Raw genomic sequence first — 14,505 nt, forward strand, 5'->3', positions numbered from 1 at the left:
CAGCTACCCGGAGCACTGGAGCCGGGTCTTCTCTGTCCCAATGGGCCTGTCCTGGGCAGCGGCTCACCTGCTCCTGGCAATGTGCCCCACAGCTCATTCTGAGCCGAATCCCGGTGTCTCCATCCTCCTCAGGGCGGCGTGGTGGATGAGCTCTCTCTCTCGGTTTACATCACGGCAGCGCTGCTGGAGTTGGGGCAGCCGCTCACGGTGAGGCCAAGCCCGGCTGTCCCAGGGGAGGGGCCGGCAGTCGGGGAGAATTGGAGATTGTTGGTGATAGTGCGGGGGGAGTTAGTGCAAGGGAAGGGTTTGGGGTAAGACGGGGGAGTCCTGGGGGGTTGGTACCAGGGAGGGATTTGGGGTGAGATGGGGGAGCTGTGGGAGGTTGGTACCAGGGAGGGATTTGGGGTGAGATGGGGTGTTGGTACATGGGAGTGATTTGTGGTGCTGTTGGGGGCAGTGGGGAGAGGGCTTGGTACTGGGAGGTGGGTCAGGGAGAGATAGGGTTGGGGACAGTGTGTCAGGGAATCAGAAAGATTCAGCGGCTCGGCCAGTTTCTGGGTCTGGCTCTGGCTCTCGGGGGGATCTGGGCGAGACTTGGGCGGGCTGTTTATAGATGGGCCCAGGACACGGGTGGTGGTGTGTGTTCTGGGGGGGGATGGGTCAGCTGCCTGCCTGTTGGAGCATTGTGAAGGCCCCATCAGGCGGTTGCCGGGGGACGTGCCAAGGCCCCAGGCACGGGGCGTCTCCTCTGGCCAGCTCAGCCTGACTGGGAGTCTGTTCGGTGTCTCCCCCGTCCCAGGACCGTATGGTTACCAGGGCCCTCCAGTGCCTCCGGGAGTCGAGCACCAGTGACCTCTACACGCAGGCGCTGCTGGCCTACGCCTTCGGGCTGGCGGGGAGCACTGAGCTGCGGGACGCTCTCCTGCAGCGCCTGGCCCAGCACAGCGTCAGCGCCGGTACCGGCAGCACCTCGCTCTAGTGCTCTCCTCGCTGCCCGCCTCTAGACACAGGGCAGGGCCAGCTGCCCCCTGCAGCCCTGCCCACCCAGATGCCCCCTACCCCAGGACCTCCTCAGCCTGGCAGGGGAGCTGGGTCTCTGTGGCCCAGTCAGTCCGTGGTCTCTGCTGCGGTTGCCAGCGAGGGGCCCACGCGCTGGGCTGTCGTGGGGACACTTCTCCCCTCAGAGCTGTAGTGAGATCGTCCCGCCATTTCCCAGGGCCCAGAGCACGGAGCAAAGGGGGACGAGGCTGGGTCGCTGCCAGCCTGGGGGGATCAGAGCTGAGAACCTAGAGGGATAAAGCCCCATGTACCAACCCAGCCCTCTAAAGCACCCGGGGCCAGGAGCGTGATGGGGTCCAGTGGGCTCAGAGCCCATGGGGCAGGGCCTTGCATAGGCAGCTCCCAAGAGGAACGGGCCGTAACCGAGCCCTGGAGAGATGCCGCAGGATCCCAGCCCCCATCCTGTGTTGGGGACATCCCAGCTGGGGAATCCCTGCCCGAGGCATCTCGGCTTGACCAGGCTAATACTGGGAGGGGACAGGCTGCACTGAGCTGGCGGCCAGCTCTGTCGTATCTCGGCTCAGGTGAAAAGTCTCTTCTCTCTAAGCCCCGGCGCGGCGGCTGCAGCTGGTCTGTGCCCGCGAGTTGTGTGAGTTGCCTCCTGCACTGCCCCGAGGCGGGTAAGAAGTGCTGGGAGCAGCACGTGGCTCCTGCCCCAGGAAGGGGAGAGGTGGGGGCTCTGCTGCTCGGGACACCAAGGGGCCATCAGGTACTGGGGTGAAACAGCCCTCGGGTAACAGGACCCATCTGTGACGTTACAGGGCCCATCTGCGAGGTCCCTAAGATCCCGTGGGGTCTGGTGATAACACAGTGTCAACTCTACCGCTGCCCTTCAGCTGGGTCCAGCTCCCAGCCCCAGGGGGCCCCGCACTCCCTCAGGGGCTCTCTGTCCTCCCTCCCGCCCAGCAGTGGCCGCACTAGGCATAAGCAGACTAAGCAATTGCTTCGGGCCCAAGCAGCTCACAGCCCTGGGTGCAGAAGTGCTGGCCCCTGCCCTCGGAGGGTAAAACAGCCCTCGGGTTACAGGAACCATCTGCAAGGTCCCAAAGACCCTGTGGAGGGGGGGTGAGAACCCAGTGTCAGTTCCAGCGCTGTCCTTCAGCTGGGTCCTGTTCCCATCCTGCCCCCAGCCCCGTGCACCCCACACTCACTCAGGGCCTCTCTGCCCGCTTCTAGCAGTGGCAGCACTAGACACAAGCAGATTAAACAATTGTTTAGGGCCCCAAGCAGCTCATGAGGCCTCCAGTTTGGTATTGCCCCCAAAATCCATTCATCAAATGTAACGTGGCCTCTTTACCAGCGTGTCAGTGTGGGGGAGTTGGGATATGTTTTGGTTTGTGGATATAATGCAGTTAATATTTGAAATGGGCTGGTTTGTGGGGAGGAATATTCCTGCTTAGAGCCCCATTCATCTAGTACCGCCTCTGTCCCCGAGCGGCCGCACCCCAGAGGCTTAGGGGTTGCCTGCAGCCAATGACCCACCTGGGCTCAGCTTGTAGCTCAGGCAGCAGAGGCTCAGGGGTTTCGAGTCAGACATCCAGGGTTCAGTCCCTGCTGATGACCCACCCAGGGGTGTCGTGTTACACTTGTGTAGCCCTCCTGTGTGCTGTGAATCAGCTGCCGTGTCCTGCCCCAGAGATGGCTGAATTCAGTGGGGAGCAGGAGTCCCTCTGGCCTGGGAAGCTCCTAGGGCCACTTTGGAAAGCAAACAGGTGACCCACTGTGTTGTAACTGCAGCTGTGGGGCTGTCCCTCCCTCGGCCCCTCTCCTAGGGGGACAGCTGCACTGGCAGAGGAAGGTGAAGGCCCTGCCCAGCCCCTATGGGAACCAGGCCCTGTCGGCGGAGGTGGAGATGACTGCTTATGTGCTCCTGGCCTATCTCTCCCTTCCCAACGTGTCTGCTGCCGACATGACGACCGCCGCCCAGATCGTCCGCTGGCTCAGCAAGCAGCAGAACCCCTACAGGGGCTTCGCCTCCACGCAGGTAACACCCCTGCCCTCGGGGCAAACCGGCCAGATGCAGGAAGGGGTAAGGATCCCCCCCGGGGCTGCATCTCCGCAGCTGAGCCGGGGCCCTTCCTGGGAGAGGGAGTCCTGGGTGCAGAGCCCCCTGCCCTCAGGGGCTGGGAGCCGGAGTCCCGGTGTCAGCGCCCCGGCAGGTCCCGATCCTGCTGCAGTGAGTCTGAGCCAGGCTCCTCTCCCCAGAGCATGACAGCAGCTCAGTGACTCTCCTCTCCAGGACACGGTGGTGGCCCTGCAGGCCTTGGCCAAATACGCGGCCCTGACGTACAGCGCGAGCATGGCTGTGTCGGTGATGGTGAGCTCCTGCGGGGCCTGGCAGCAATTCCACGTGGAGAACGCCAACCGGCTGGTGCTGCAGCGAGCGGCCCTGCAGGAGATCCCCGGGCAGTACACGGTGCGGGCCAGCGGCAAGGGCTGTGTCTTTGTGCAGGTGAGTGCAGGAGCCCCTGGGGACCAGCCGGCCCAGCAGTGACTAGCTGTGCCCTTGCCCTGCCCCACGGCGCCTGGCTCTGGGCCCAGGCTCTGATCTGCGGTAGCGGAGGCAGCAAACTCTGCCCCAACCCTCTTGCTTGTCTCCCAGCTGACTCTGCGTTACAACGTGCCGCCCCCAAAGAGCGCCACAACCTTTGACCTGCGGGTGGAGACGGAGCCAAAGGAGTGCACCGAGAGCGCCAGATCCCGCTTCAGCCTCGTGCTGCACGCCTGGTACGAGCCCCAACCCCTCACCCCCGCTGGGTCAGAGTGCCCGGGGGGCAGGGACAGGCCCCAGGCAGCGGGGAAATGGCCGGGGCAGAGCCGCCTCACTGCACCGCCAGGGCGGGGCAGGAATTGATCGCCGGGGGATCCATCCCCCCACAGGGCTCGGGGCAGAGGCAGGGGCCCCTTGGAATGTGCCAGGGACTAAAGGGCTGGTCCTGGGGCTGATCTAATGGACAGTCAGCTCCCAAGGAGCTCCTGGGGCCCGGGCCCCTTGCTGGGGAGCTCAGGGCTGTCCGGGGGCTAGCGGGGCTCACAGCCCAGAGCACACAGAGGGCATTAGAGATGCCTGCAGGGCCAAGAAGACGTGGGGGCTTTCCCCCCCCCATCCCCCTGGGGTCTGTATCCAGGGCAAACCCCGACCTCAACGGCTCCTGTTGCAGGTACAGCGGGGAGCGCCCAGCCTCCAACATGGCCATCATCGAGGCCAAGCTGCCGTCCGGCTACACCTCCGTCAAGAGCTCCCTGCAGCAGGTGAGCTTCCCAGGGAGGAGAACAGGCCGGGCCAGTCACACAGCATGAAACCAGGGGATGATACATGGGGGAGAGCCCAGACCCCCAGGAGAGCACAGATTGCAGCTCTGACCCCCAGGGGGAGCTCCCCCTGCAGAGCCCTGCCCCCTGCAGTGGGGCACTGCGCAGCCCTAGGTCTCCCATCCAGTCACTGAGCAGGTCCTGACCCTGCTTAGCTCCCTACAACACAACGCCCATGTCTAGACTCCCGCCCCTCCCCCAGCAAACACCCAGAGCTCAGCTGTGACTGACATGGGGGGTGGCAGCCAGGCCCCTCAGCCACGGGGGCATTTGGTGCCCCATGTCCCAGCCCCCAGCAGAGCAGTGACTCTGGCCCAAGCCCCTCCGTTCCTGGCTCAGCCGTTTCCTCCCTCTGCTCCTAGCTGGAGAAGCAGCCTTTGGTGAAGAGGCTGGAGGTGCAGAACGACCAGGTGACGCTCTATCTGGACCAGGTGAGTGCGGGCGGCTCGGGGCTCCGGGAGCCTGGTGTGAACGGGGAGGGCGTGTCCTGCCCTGGCTCCACCCCCATTACAGTTGCTCTCGTGGGCTCTGTGTCACACGAACGGCGAGGGGTCACTGAAATCTCCCCTGGTTCCAAGTGACCCGTTTCCATAAAGGACGGGGAGATGGGACCAGACTCAGCCAAACCCCAGGGCAGGCTGTGAATGGAGCGATGGGGAGCTCAGGGTTGGGGAGGCTGGAGCTGGGCCCTGAGTGTGATGAAAGGAGTCACATTTTGCAGGGGGGTGGAACAGGGATTTGGGGGGAGCATTTTCTCACTGCTCCAGGCCGCAGGGGCAGGGGGAAGCGGCTGGGCCAGTGTGAACCTTGGGGAGGAGGGGGTTCAACTGCCAGTGCAGATGTTCAGCCCAGGCGCTCACTCTGTCGCTCTCTCGGTAGCTGATGAAGGAGGCGGCAAATTTCACCTTTTCCCTGGAGCAGGATTTCCCTTTGAAGAATCTCAGAGCAGCCCCAGTGAGACTGTACGATTACTATGAGAAGGGTGAGTCCCGCCCTGGCTCCACCCCCATTACACTTGTTCCCATGGGCTCTGTGTCACACTCAGGGCGTGGGGTCACTGAAATCTCCCCAGGTGCCAAGTGCCCCGTTTCCATAAATCCCACTCAGGTCAGACCCTTCCCGGGTTCGATCTGTGAGGTCGGCTAACCATGAGGGACACGGTAGCCATGTGCTCATCAGTATACTGGGGACGGTGCGGCTGGTGTAACTGGGGCCGTTCCAGCAGGAGCAGGCGAGTCCCACCCTTCAAGGCCCCCCATATTTCCCCTGCCATCCAGCTCCGCAGACGCCCCCAGAACCTTTTGTGCTGGGCCAGGAGGTGGCAGGACGGTTTCCATGAGCATTTTGAGGGGCAACTCAGTGGTGATTGCTGGGCCCGTCTGACTTACTTGGAGATGGGGGATGGGAGAGAGCGCACAGCCCCACTCAGACAGCTGAGGGCAACCTCCCACTCCCTTCTAGGGCTCAGACCTACAGCAGGGATCCCCTGGGGCTGTGGTGTCACGGACTCACAGATTGTGCCCACTCTTGGTCCCGTGTGGTCCGTGGGGGGTGCCCCTTTCAGTGAGACAGCCCTTTTCCCAGGGGTCCACTCTCTCTCGGGGTAAGGCCCCTCCACCTCCTGGAGCCGCGCCTCTCTGAGCCTTAGCACACCTGTTTCTCGCTGTGGGCCCCCTCGGGGAGTCCATTCACTCTGGACCCCCGGGGCTTCCACCCCCCGAAGGGGTTCATGCACCCTGTTCTCTAGACCGGAGTGACTCTCAGCCAGTGTAAAACAGGAGGGTTTATTGAGCGTTGAACACAGCACAGGAAACTCTCAGGGCCTCAGGCCTGGCCTCCCTCAGCCCAGCACATCCCAGTCTCCCTGCATCCAGGTGGGCTCTGCCTGCTCCCCGTCTCCAGCCCAGAGACCCCTGCTTCCCAGCTGGGCATCTGATATCACTGGCCCCAAGCCCTGCCTCTGTCCATTGTCTTCTTTCCAGGTAAACAGGGTCGTAAACAGGGTCGCCTGGGCCTCCTCTCCCCTCTTCTGTCCTCTGGCCCCTCTGGCTGGAACCAGCTAGTCAGGTCACTGGGATCCTCTCTTCCCAACCCATTTTCCTCTCCCTGGCCAGAATCGGCTGTGACTCCTGAGCTGGGTCTCCGGGTCACCAGATCACCCATCGCTGGGGTCTCAATTCTCCCCGTCAGTGGCTGGGGTCCCAAGTTCCCTCGCCGGTCCTCTGTAACCACAAACTCCCTCTCCCATCACCTCGTTAAACCCGTAACAACTAGGGAAACTGAGTCCCACTCCCTCTGCATGCCAACCGTAGGAAAACCAAGAGAATCCCCCCATAGGAAACAAGGAAAACAAGAAACTCCCCCACTTCATCACATGGGGTAACAGACTCTGCCTGTGTGGGATTGGGGGAGGGGTTCTCATCCCCCCACTGGGGGGGGGATGAGAACCTTACATCCCTTGCTGTTGCAGGTGAACACACAGAGGCCGAGTACAGCGCCCCCTGCGGCTCAGGTAGGTGTGATGCACCCACACACAACTCCAGTCCCCACAACTTTATGGGTCGGGGGAGTCCATGGGCCAGAGAGGTCTGTGTGTGTTGTAGACGGCAAAGGAGAGGGAGATGGGAGCATAGAACCCACCAGGACCATGTGTGTGTGGGGGAGAGACATCTTGGGGGAAGGGTCTATGTGGAGCACAAGGGAATCTGTCCTCAGGGCAGGGGGTGACTCTGAGGGGAGAGTCTTTGTGGGGGTTGGGAGAATTCTAGGGGGCCATGTCCACAGGTGTCTGCCGGGTGTGTGGGGATGATTTTGATCCCGTCTCAGGGGATGTTTGTGTTTGTTTAAAGCCCCCGACGCTGACACAATGGAAAATTCCCACTGAAGCCCCCACCCCTGCTGGGCATCCCGCTCCCTTCCCATCCCGAGAGCACCGCACCGTCAGCCAGAAACCCCAGGATCGGGGGGGCACGGACAGGCCTCGTCTCATCTCCTGCTCTTCCCTATACAATTCGCCCTACCCCCTGGCCCTGGGCTGGAAGGAGGCTGCAGCCCCAAGCCGAGACACAGACTCTTAGCACCTCCTTCAGCCAACGCCTCCCCGTTCGCTCTGCAAACATCCCAACTTCTATCCCATCTCTCAGCCTCCAGACCGGCCCGCGTGATCCCAACTGTCTGTCACACGCGGGGACCAGTGGCTGCAGTGGGGACCCCTGGGGTTTGTTGCCCCTCGTGCCTGGAGCGGCAGGTTCAGTGTAAACCAAAATACAAAAACCCAATGTCTTTGTGAGGCTGTTTTGTCGCTTTATGCCTGCCCTACTGCTGCTCCTCACACGGCTCCTGTGCATCCTTAGAGCAGCCAGATCCTGGGTCCGTGGCTCTGTCCCCTTCCCCAGCCCTTCGGTCATTGCTGTGGGGTCAAGCCCTGGCTGGCAGAGCTGTTCTCGTTACACACGTCTACATGAAAATGGAACCAGTTGAACTGCAATTAGTTTTAAAACCAGTTTACTTACACCAGTGAAAACCCCAGTCTGGATGCACTTATTATGGTGTGAAGGAGGGTTATTTTAGTTTAGGTTCAATCAATTAGGAATTGAAGCTAAACCAGAATCAACTCTTCTCTCAGACCGACAGGAGCACCACTACCCGCTTGCATGGGTTGAACTAAATTGATTTTAAAAGCCAAGGCCTTAGAGAGGGAGGAATAGCTTGTCCGACTCCTTACAACTCTTGCTTGTTCTGTTTGTATTTTGTTAATTCCATGGACCAATGAACACTGTGGGGAAAGGCGATCTCTGTGAAAGGTCTATCCCCAGTCAACCAAGGTGTGAGAGCCTAGTGTACATGCTGTGGGATACCCAGCCAGTCCTCCAGAGACCCCAGGGCAGATCAGACTTGACATTCCTGATACTTACAGGGTAAACAGGAAGCAAGAAAAATAAATACATAGACCATTCAGACCCTTCCTATCCATCGTAAAGAAGCAGGAACTCTTTGTAGGTCCCCTTTAAAACTAGGAAGCTCCTTTTTCTTTGTGCAGATGTTAAAGGCACCTGATGCAGTTTGTAGGTGCAGGGGTTTTCCCCAGGGCCAGAGTGTGAAAGATGCATCAAAGAGTCAAGATCACAAGTTCAGTCTCAGTTGGAAAGGATGGCACAAATATGTCCCAGAGGACTGCACGTGCCTGTCTAAGGCAGCAAGAAAACTCGACTTTAATATTTGGGGAATAGGAAGTGCTCCCATATTGAAAGACGGTATTGTCCTCTGTACACCAAGGGGGCAGTCACCGAAAGACATTTCTCTTTCTCTGTGCCCGGGCCTGGGTTCTGTAACCATAACGTCACACTAACCCACATGGTAGTATTTAATTCTTGTTGCTGGTGATGTTTATAGGGGGAGCTAGTATCAACCCCGATATTTAGGCTGCCTGACCCTTTCCATAATAAAATAGTCTTGCAATGTTTTCTTTGAGACAAATCTGAGTAACTCTCCCAGATTGAGGTGTCATTAGAGAAGGTTTTGGAGCAAATTGATAAACTAAACAGTAATAAGTCCCCAGGACCAGAGGGTATTCACTCAAGAGTTCTGAAGGAACTCAAATGTAAAATTACAGAACTACTAACTGTAATCTATAACCTATCATTTAAATCAGCTTCTGTACTGAAATAACTGAAGGATAGATAATGTGACACCAATTTTTAAAAAGGGCTCTAGAGGTGATCCTGGCAATTACGGATCGGTAAGCCTGACTTCAGTACAGGGCAAACTGGTTACAAGTACAGTAAAGAACAAAATTGTCAGACACATAATTTGTTGGGGAATAGTCAACATGGTTTTTGGAAAGGGAAATCATGCCTCACCAATCTACTAGAATTCTTTGAGGGGGTCAACAAGCATGTGGACAAGGGGGATCCAGTGGATATAGTATACTTAGATTTTTAGAAAGCCTTTGACAAAGTACCTCACCAAAGGCTCTTAAGCAAAGTAAGCTGTCATGGGATAAGAGGGAAGGTCCTCTCATGGATTGATAACTGGTTAAAAGATAGGAAAGAAAGGGTAGGAATAAATGGTCAGTTTTCAGAATGGAGAGAGGTAAATAGTGGTGTCCCCCAAGGGTCTGTACTGGGCACAGTCCTATTCCACATATTCATAAATGATCTGTAAACACTGAGGTGGCAAAATTTGCAGATGATACAAAACTACTCAAGATAGTTAAATCCAAAGCAGACTGTAAAGAGCAAAAAAAATGGCAGATGAAATTCAGTGTTGATAAATGCAAAGTAATGCACATTGGAAAACATAATCCCAACTATACATATAAAATTATGGAGTCTAAATTAGCTGTTACCACTCAAGAAAGAGTTCTTGGAGTCATTGTGGATAGTTCTCTGAAAACATCTACTCAATGTGCAGCGGCAGTCAAAAAAGCGAACAGAATGTTAGGAATCATTAAGAAAGGGATAGATAATAAGACAGAAAATATCATGTTGCCTCTATATAAATCCATGGTATGCCCACTTCTTGAATACTGCATGCAGATGTGGTCGCCCCATCTCAAAAAAAGATAGATTGGAATTGGAAAAGATTCAGAAAAGGGCAACAAAAATGCTTATGGGTCTGGAACAGCTTCTGTATGAGGAGAGATTAGTAAGACTGGGATGTTTCAGCCTGGAAAAGAGGAACCGAAGGGGGGATAGAATAGAGTTTTATAAAATCTTGACTGGTGCAGAGAAAGCGAATAAGGAATTGTTATTTATTCCATCACATAATACAAGAACTAGGGGTCACCAAATGAAATTAATAGACAGTGGGTTTAAAACAAACATGAGGAAGTATTTTTTCACAAAATGAACAGTCAACCTGTGGAACTCTTTCCCAGAGGATGTTGTGAAGGCCAAGACTCCAACAGGGTTCAAAAAAGAACTAGATAAATTCATGGAGGATAGGTCCATCAATGGCTATTAGCCAGGATGGGCAGGGATGGTGTCCCTAGCCTCTGTTTGCCAGAAGCTAGGAATGAGCGACAGGGGATGGATCACTTGATGATACCTGTTCTGTTCATTCCCTCTGGGGCACCTGGCATTGGCCGCTATCAGAAGACAGGATACTGGGCTAGATGGACTTTTGGTCTGACCCAGTATGGCCGTTCTTATGTTCTTAATCTCTCACACCTCCGTTGTTTGCAGCGGGTCTCTGATATTCAGCCCTCAGGCTGGAGAATTGGCTTTTCTTTGTTCCATCAAATTCCATTCAGATATTGCATAGATAGAAACCCCAGGGTTTCCAACCTTTTTTCATTTGCAGACCCCTAACAATTTTCAAATGGAGGTGCTGGACCCCTTTGGAAATCTTAGACATGTCTGCAGACTCCCAGGGGGCCACAGACCACAGGTTGAAAACCACTGTTCCATAGGCGCCGAGTGTGTGGGTGCTCCGAGGCTGGATCAGCCCTGTGGATTTGCTCTTCTCCCTCCCCCACCCAGTGCCTCCGATCCGCCGGAGGGCCCTGCCCAGCAGCTCCTCCCCCTCCCTCCCTGCGCCTCCCCCCCCGCCAAGGATCAGCTGTTCAGAGGCGTGCAGGAGGCGCTGGGTGGGAGGGGAAGGAGTGGGGTCAGGAAGAGGCAGGGGGATGGGTGGGGGGGCGGAGTGGGGGCGTGAAGAAGCGAGGTGGGGTGGGGTTGTGGGGGAAGGGGTGGAGTGGGGAGGTCAGGAAGAAACGGGGTCAGGGTTTGGGGGAAGGGGCGGAGTGGGGGCAGGACCTGGGGGGGGAGAGAGAGTTGAGCAGCCCCCGGGAACTGTCAAAGTCGGCACCTGTGCACTGTTCTGTGGGAACGACGGCCTTTCGGGGACTCCTTAGACATAGTTTGCCAACCCCCGTTTGTCCTCGGGCCATAGGCGGAGAACCACTGACATAAATTGTTCAGAACAATCCCCATTTCCCCTCTGGCACTTGTGTTCCTGCCTGAATATCACTGAGCTCGAACCCCCCACAGTGCCGCCTCCTGCCGCCATCCCCAAAGCAGTGATTGGCTCACGCTGGGCACCGCCAGGTGTTTCCTCCTTGTAAGAGCCATTAGTCTGGTCAGCAGAGGGTGCTGCAGACCCATCCCCTGAGTCAGTGGCAGTGGACGAGCATCCGCCGAAATGCCATCGACAAGCGGCAAAGTCAATAGGCGTCGCCGCCGAAATGCTGCCGAGAAGCAGCGTCATCCAGAGGCATCGCCGCCGAAATGCCACCGAAAATCTGCAGCATTTCAGCAGTGATGTATCTGGATGATGCTGCTTCTCGGCGGCATTTCGGCGGATGCTCGTCTGACGGCCAGTACACAGGTGCACTTAGACACCCCAGTGGGCGCCATGGCGCCCGCGGTCACCGCATTGGGGACCACTGCCCACCCCCTGAGTCGTTTCAATCCAGCCTGGGAAAGCCCTGCACTGACCGGGGACAGGGCCGGGTCAGGAGGGGCAGGACAAGCTGTCCCCAGTCGCTCAGTCCCAGCTCTGATTTCCGGGGGGCGAATGCTGCTCTGGGAGACGCTCCCGCAGCTGTGCCCATACCACACTGGGGCTGCAGAGCCTGTTTGGGTCATTGGCTGGGGCTGTCTCGGGATGCCCAGCTGTGACCGAGGGCAGAATTGGGCTCTGTGATGCCAGGACTAGCCGTGACAGAGACCTGAGCCGGTCCATGGACGCTGATCTAAGGGATACGGGTCCCAGGCCTGATGCCTGACATCATCCCCTTCCTGAATCGCTCTCCCCCGGGCAGGGGCCTCCCACCACACCCCCGGCTTCACCAGCGCCAAAGGGCCCTGATTGCCTGGTGGGACTGAAATCCCTGTTACCTTTGAACCATCCCTGAGGACAGGTAAATATTTGAGGGTAAACCAGCAAGGGGCAGTGACCTGGGGCCAGATCTCTGCATCCCTGGAGCTGACACCAAGCCAGGGCAAGCAGGCTGCAGCCTCACTGTGTAGGTGTCTGTAGTGGGGGGGGAGGGGAGGTGACAGACCAGCCCTTTCCCCTCCCCCTCTTCCCAAACCCAGAGTTCCCTTGTGTTTTCTGCTGAGTCTCTCTCTGCAGGACCCAGCCAGTCCCAATGGATCATACATCCCTCTCCCAGCCCTCTCTGCCCCCTGCACTGGACGGGACATTAATGAGAGAGAATGCATCCCCACCCTCACTGCAGGGATTCAGAATGGGCCGGGTGTAGGGGACTCGGGGCAGTGGGTATTTCTGTTACCCAGCCGATTTGCCTGTTGCACAAGGAAACCCAGTTCTCCTCTCCCCCCTCCCACCCCTCCAGTGAGGGCAAACATGGAAACTGAATTCTCCTCCCAGTCCAGCTGGGGCTCCGCTGGCGCGTGTGCCCATGTGTGAGTGAGAGCCCTCAGCCAGCTGGTAGATTTTTGCACCCCAGGTAATTATTTCATACCATAAAAACCTACCGTAAAAGAACATGATAAACATGGTGAAGCTGAGTGCTGGCACGTTAGGAAATGTCCGACTCACGGAGCGAACAGGACGTGCTTGTGTAAGAACAGACTGTACCATGACGTGCTTGCACGAGGGAGCTGCGTAAGGGATGACACGGGCAATCTGCCCTCTGGCATTGCTGACCTTTTCACTTCTAGACTTTGCAACCTTCCTGCTCCTGGGATGGAGTTTTGGGGTTTAATTTCTCGTGCTGGGGGGAGGGGTTAAAGAAAAACAAACATTTTCTTGCTTGCCCCTGTACAGACCCCAGCCCTACAGCCCAGGGCCGTGGAGTGTAAGACCAGGAGGGGCCATTAGATCAGCTGGACCAGTGGGTCTCACACTTTTGTATTGGGGACCCCTTTCGCTCAGCAAGCCTGTGTGCGACAACCCCCCCTTATAAACTACAAATCCTTTTTTTATATTTAACACTATTAGAAATGCTGGAGGTGAAGTGGGGTTTGAGGTTGGAGGCGGCCAGCTTGCGACCCCAACATAATAACCGTGCAACCCCCTGAGGGGTCACGACCCCCAGTTTGGGAACCAATGATCTCGACTGAGCTCCTGCATAACACAGGCCAGAGAGCTGCACCAGCTCTCCCTGTGCTCAGCCCATTGCTTGTGTTTGACCAAAGCCCGTCCTCCCGCAAGGCAGCCAGTCGGGATTTGAAGATGTCCCTCGTTGTTCTCTCCATCCCAACTCGTAAATAAAAGCCGGTGGAAAAATGAAAGTTGGCTCCAAGCACAACGCGCCTTCCCCTCGGCCGAGGTGTATTTCGATGGGAATCCATAGCAGGATCTATTCTGTCTGTGCCCTGTCCCATCCAGGGGGTCTGTGGGGCTGGCTCCGTGCGGTAGAAGAGCAGGGGGTCTGTGGAGTTAGGAACAGGCTCAGTGCTGATGAAGGGCAGTGGGTCTGTACAACATGTTCAGTGTGGGTGGAAAAGACGAGGGCTGGAGCCACAGGCTCCGGCTTCCTCTGGGCCCTGGGGGTGCTCAACCCCCTGCTCTGCCCCAAGCTCCCACCCCGCCCCTTCCCACCCAGTTCCACCCCTCCCCCGAGCGCATCCTGTCCCCACTCCTCCCCCTTCCCCCAGCTCCTCCTGCACACGGTGGAACAGCTGATCATGGTGGGTGGGAAGCCCTGGGAGAAAGGTGGAGCAGTTGATCAGTGGGGCTGCCGGCAGACAGGAGGCACTGGGGGGAGGAGGAGCTGCCTGTCGGTGGGTGCTAAGCACCCCTAATTTTTTTCCATGGGTGCTCCATGGCTGAAGCACCTACGGCATCGGCGCCTCTGGCTGGAGTATACTCAGCACACAAGCAATGTACGGAGACTGTAGCAGCAAAGATTCAGCTTCATAGATTCCTGGAGCAGAACTTAAAGGAAACCATGCAACCTTGATTTCAAAATTGCCAGTGATGGAGAATTCATCACAACACTTGGAAATTGTTCTACTGGTTAACTACCCTCCCTGTTGAAAATATATACTATATTTCCAGTCTCAATTTGTCTAGCTTCAACTTCCACCCACTGGATTGTATTATGCCTTTCTCTGCTAAATTGAACAGTCTGTTATCAAATATTTGTTTCCCGTGTAGGTACTTATAGACTAATTAGCCATCTCTGTGGTAAGGTAAATAAGTTCAGCACTTGAGGATATC

The 14,505-nt window shown here is 57.0% G+C and overlaps 2 protein-coding genes across 6 annotated transcripts in view; one reads left to right on the plus strand and one right to left on the minus strand.

Moving 5' to 3' along the window:
* Positions 1-7,655, plus strand: part of LOC117869140 (alpha-2-macroglobulin-like protein 1) — a 582,774-nt gene extending 575,119 nt beyond the window's left edge. For 4 of the 5 annotated variants that reach the window (XM_034755678.1, XM_034755680.1, XM_034755682.1 and 1 more), the window contains 10 exons: positions 133-207; positions 800-956; positions 2,832-3,043; positions 3,299-3,511; positions 3,662-3,786; positions 4,215-4,311; positions 4,734-4,802; positions 5,251-5,353; positions 6,842-6,883; positions 7,221-7,655. In XM_034755678.1, the coding sequence (XP_034611569.1) occupies positions 133-207; positions 800-956; positions 2,832-3,043; positions 3,299-3,511; positions 3,662-3,786; positions 4,215-4,311; positions 4,734-4,802; positions 5,251-5,353; positions 6,842-6,883; positions 7,221-7,255 (1,128 nt within the window). In that variant the 3' untranslated portion in view covers positions 7,256-7,655. The remainder of the gene's footprint in view (positions 1-132; positions 208-799; positions 957-2,831; positions 3,044-3,298; positions 3,512-3,661; positions 3,787-4,214; positions 4,312-4,733; positions 4,803-5,250; positions 5,354-6,841; positions 6,884-7,220) is intronic. The other variant, XM_034755679.1, reaches the window with a different exon arrangement.
* Positions 1-14,505, minus strand: part of LOC117869139 (alpha-2-macroglobulin-like protein 1) — a 777,004-nt gene that overhangs the window by 733,212 nt on the left and 29,287 nt on the right. The window lies entirely within an intron of this gene.

The sequence above is a fragment of the Trachemys scripta genome, chromosome 23 (genome assembly GCF_013100865.1).
Source record: "Trachemys scripta elegans isolate TJP31775 chromosome 23, CAS_Tse_1.0, whole genome shotgun sequence".
NCBI lineage: Eukaryota > Metazoa > Chordata > Testudines > Emydidae > Trachemys > Trachemys scripta.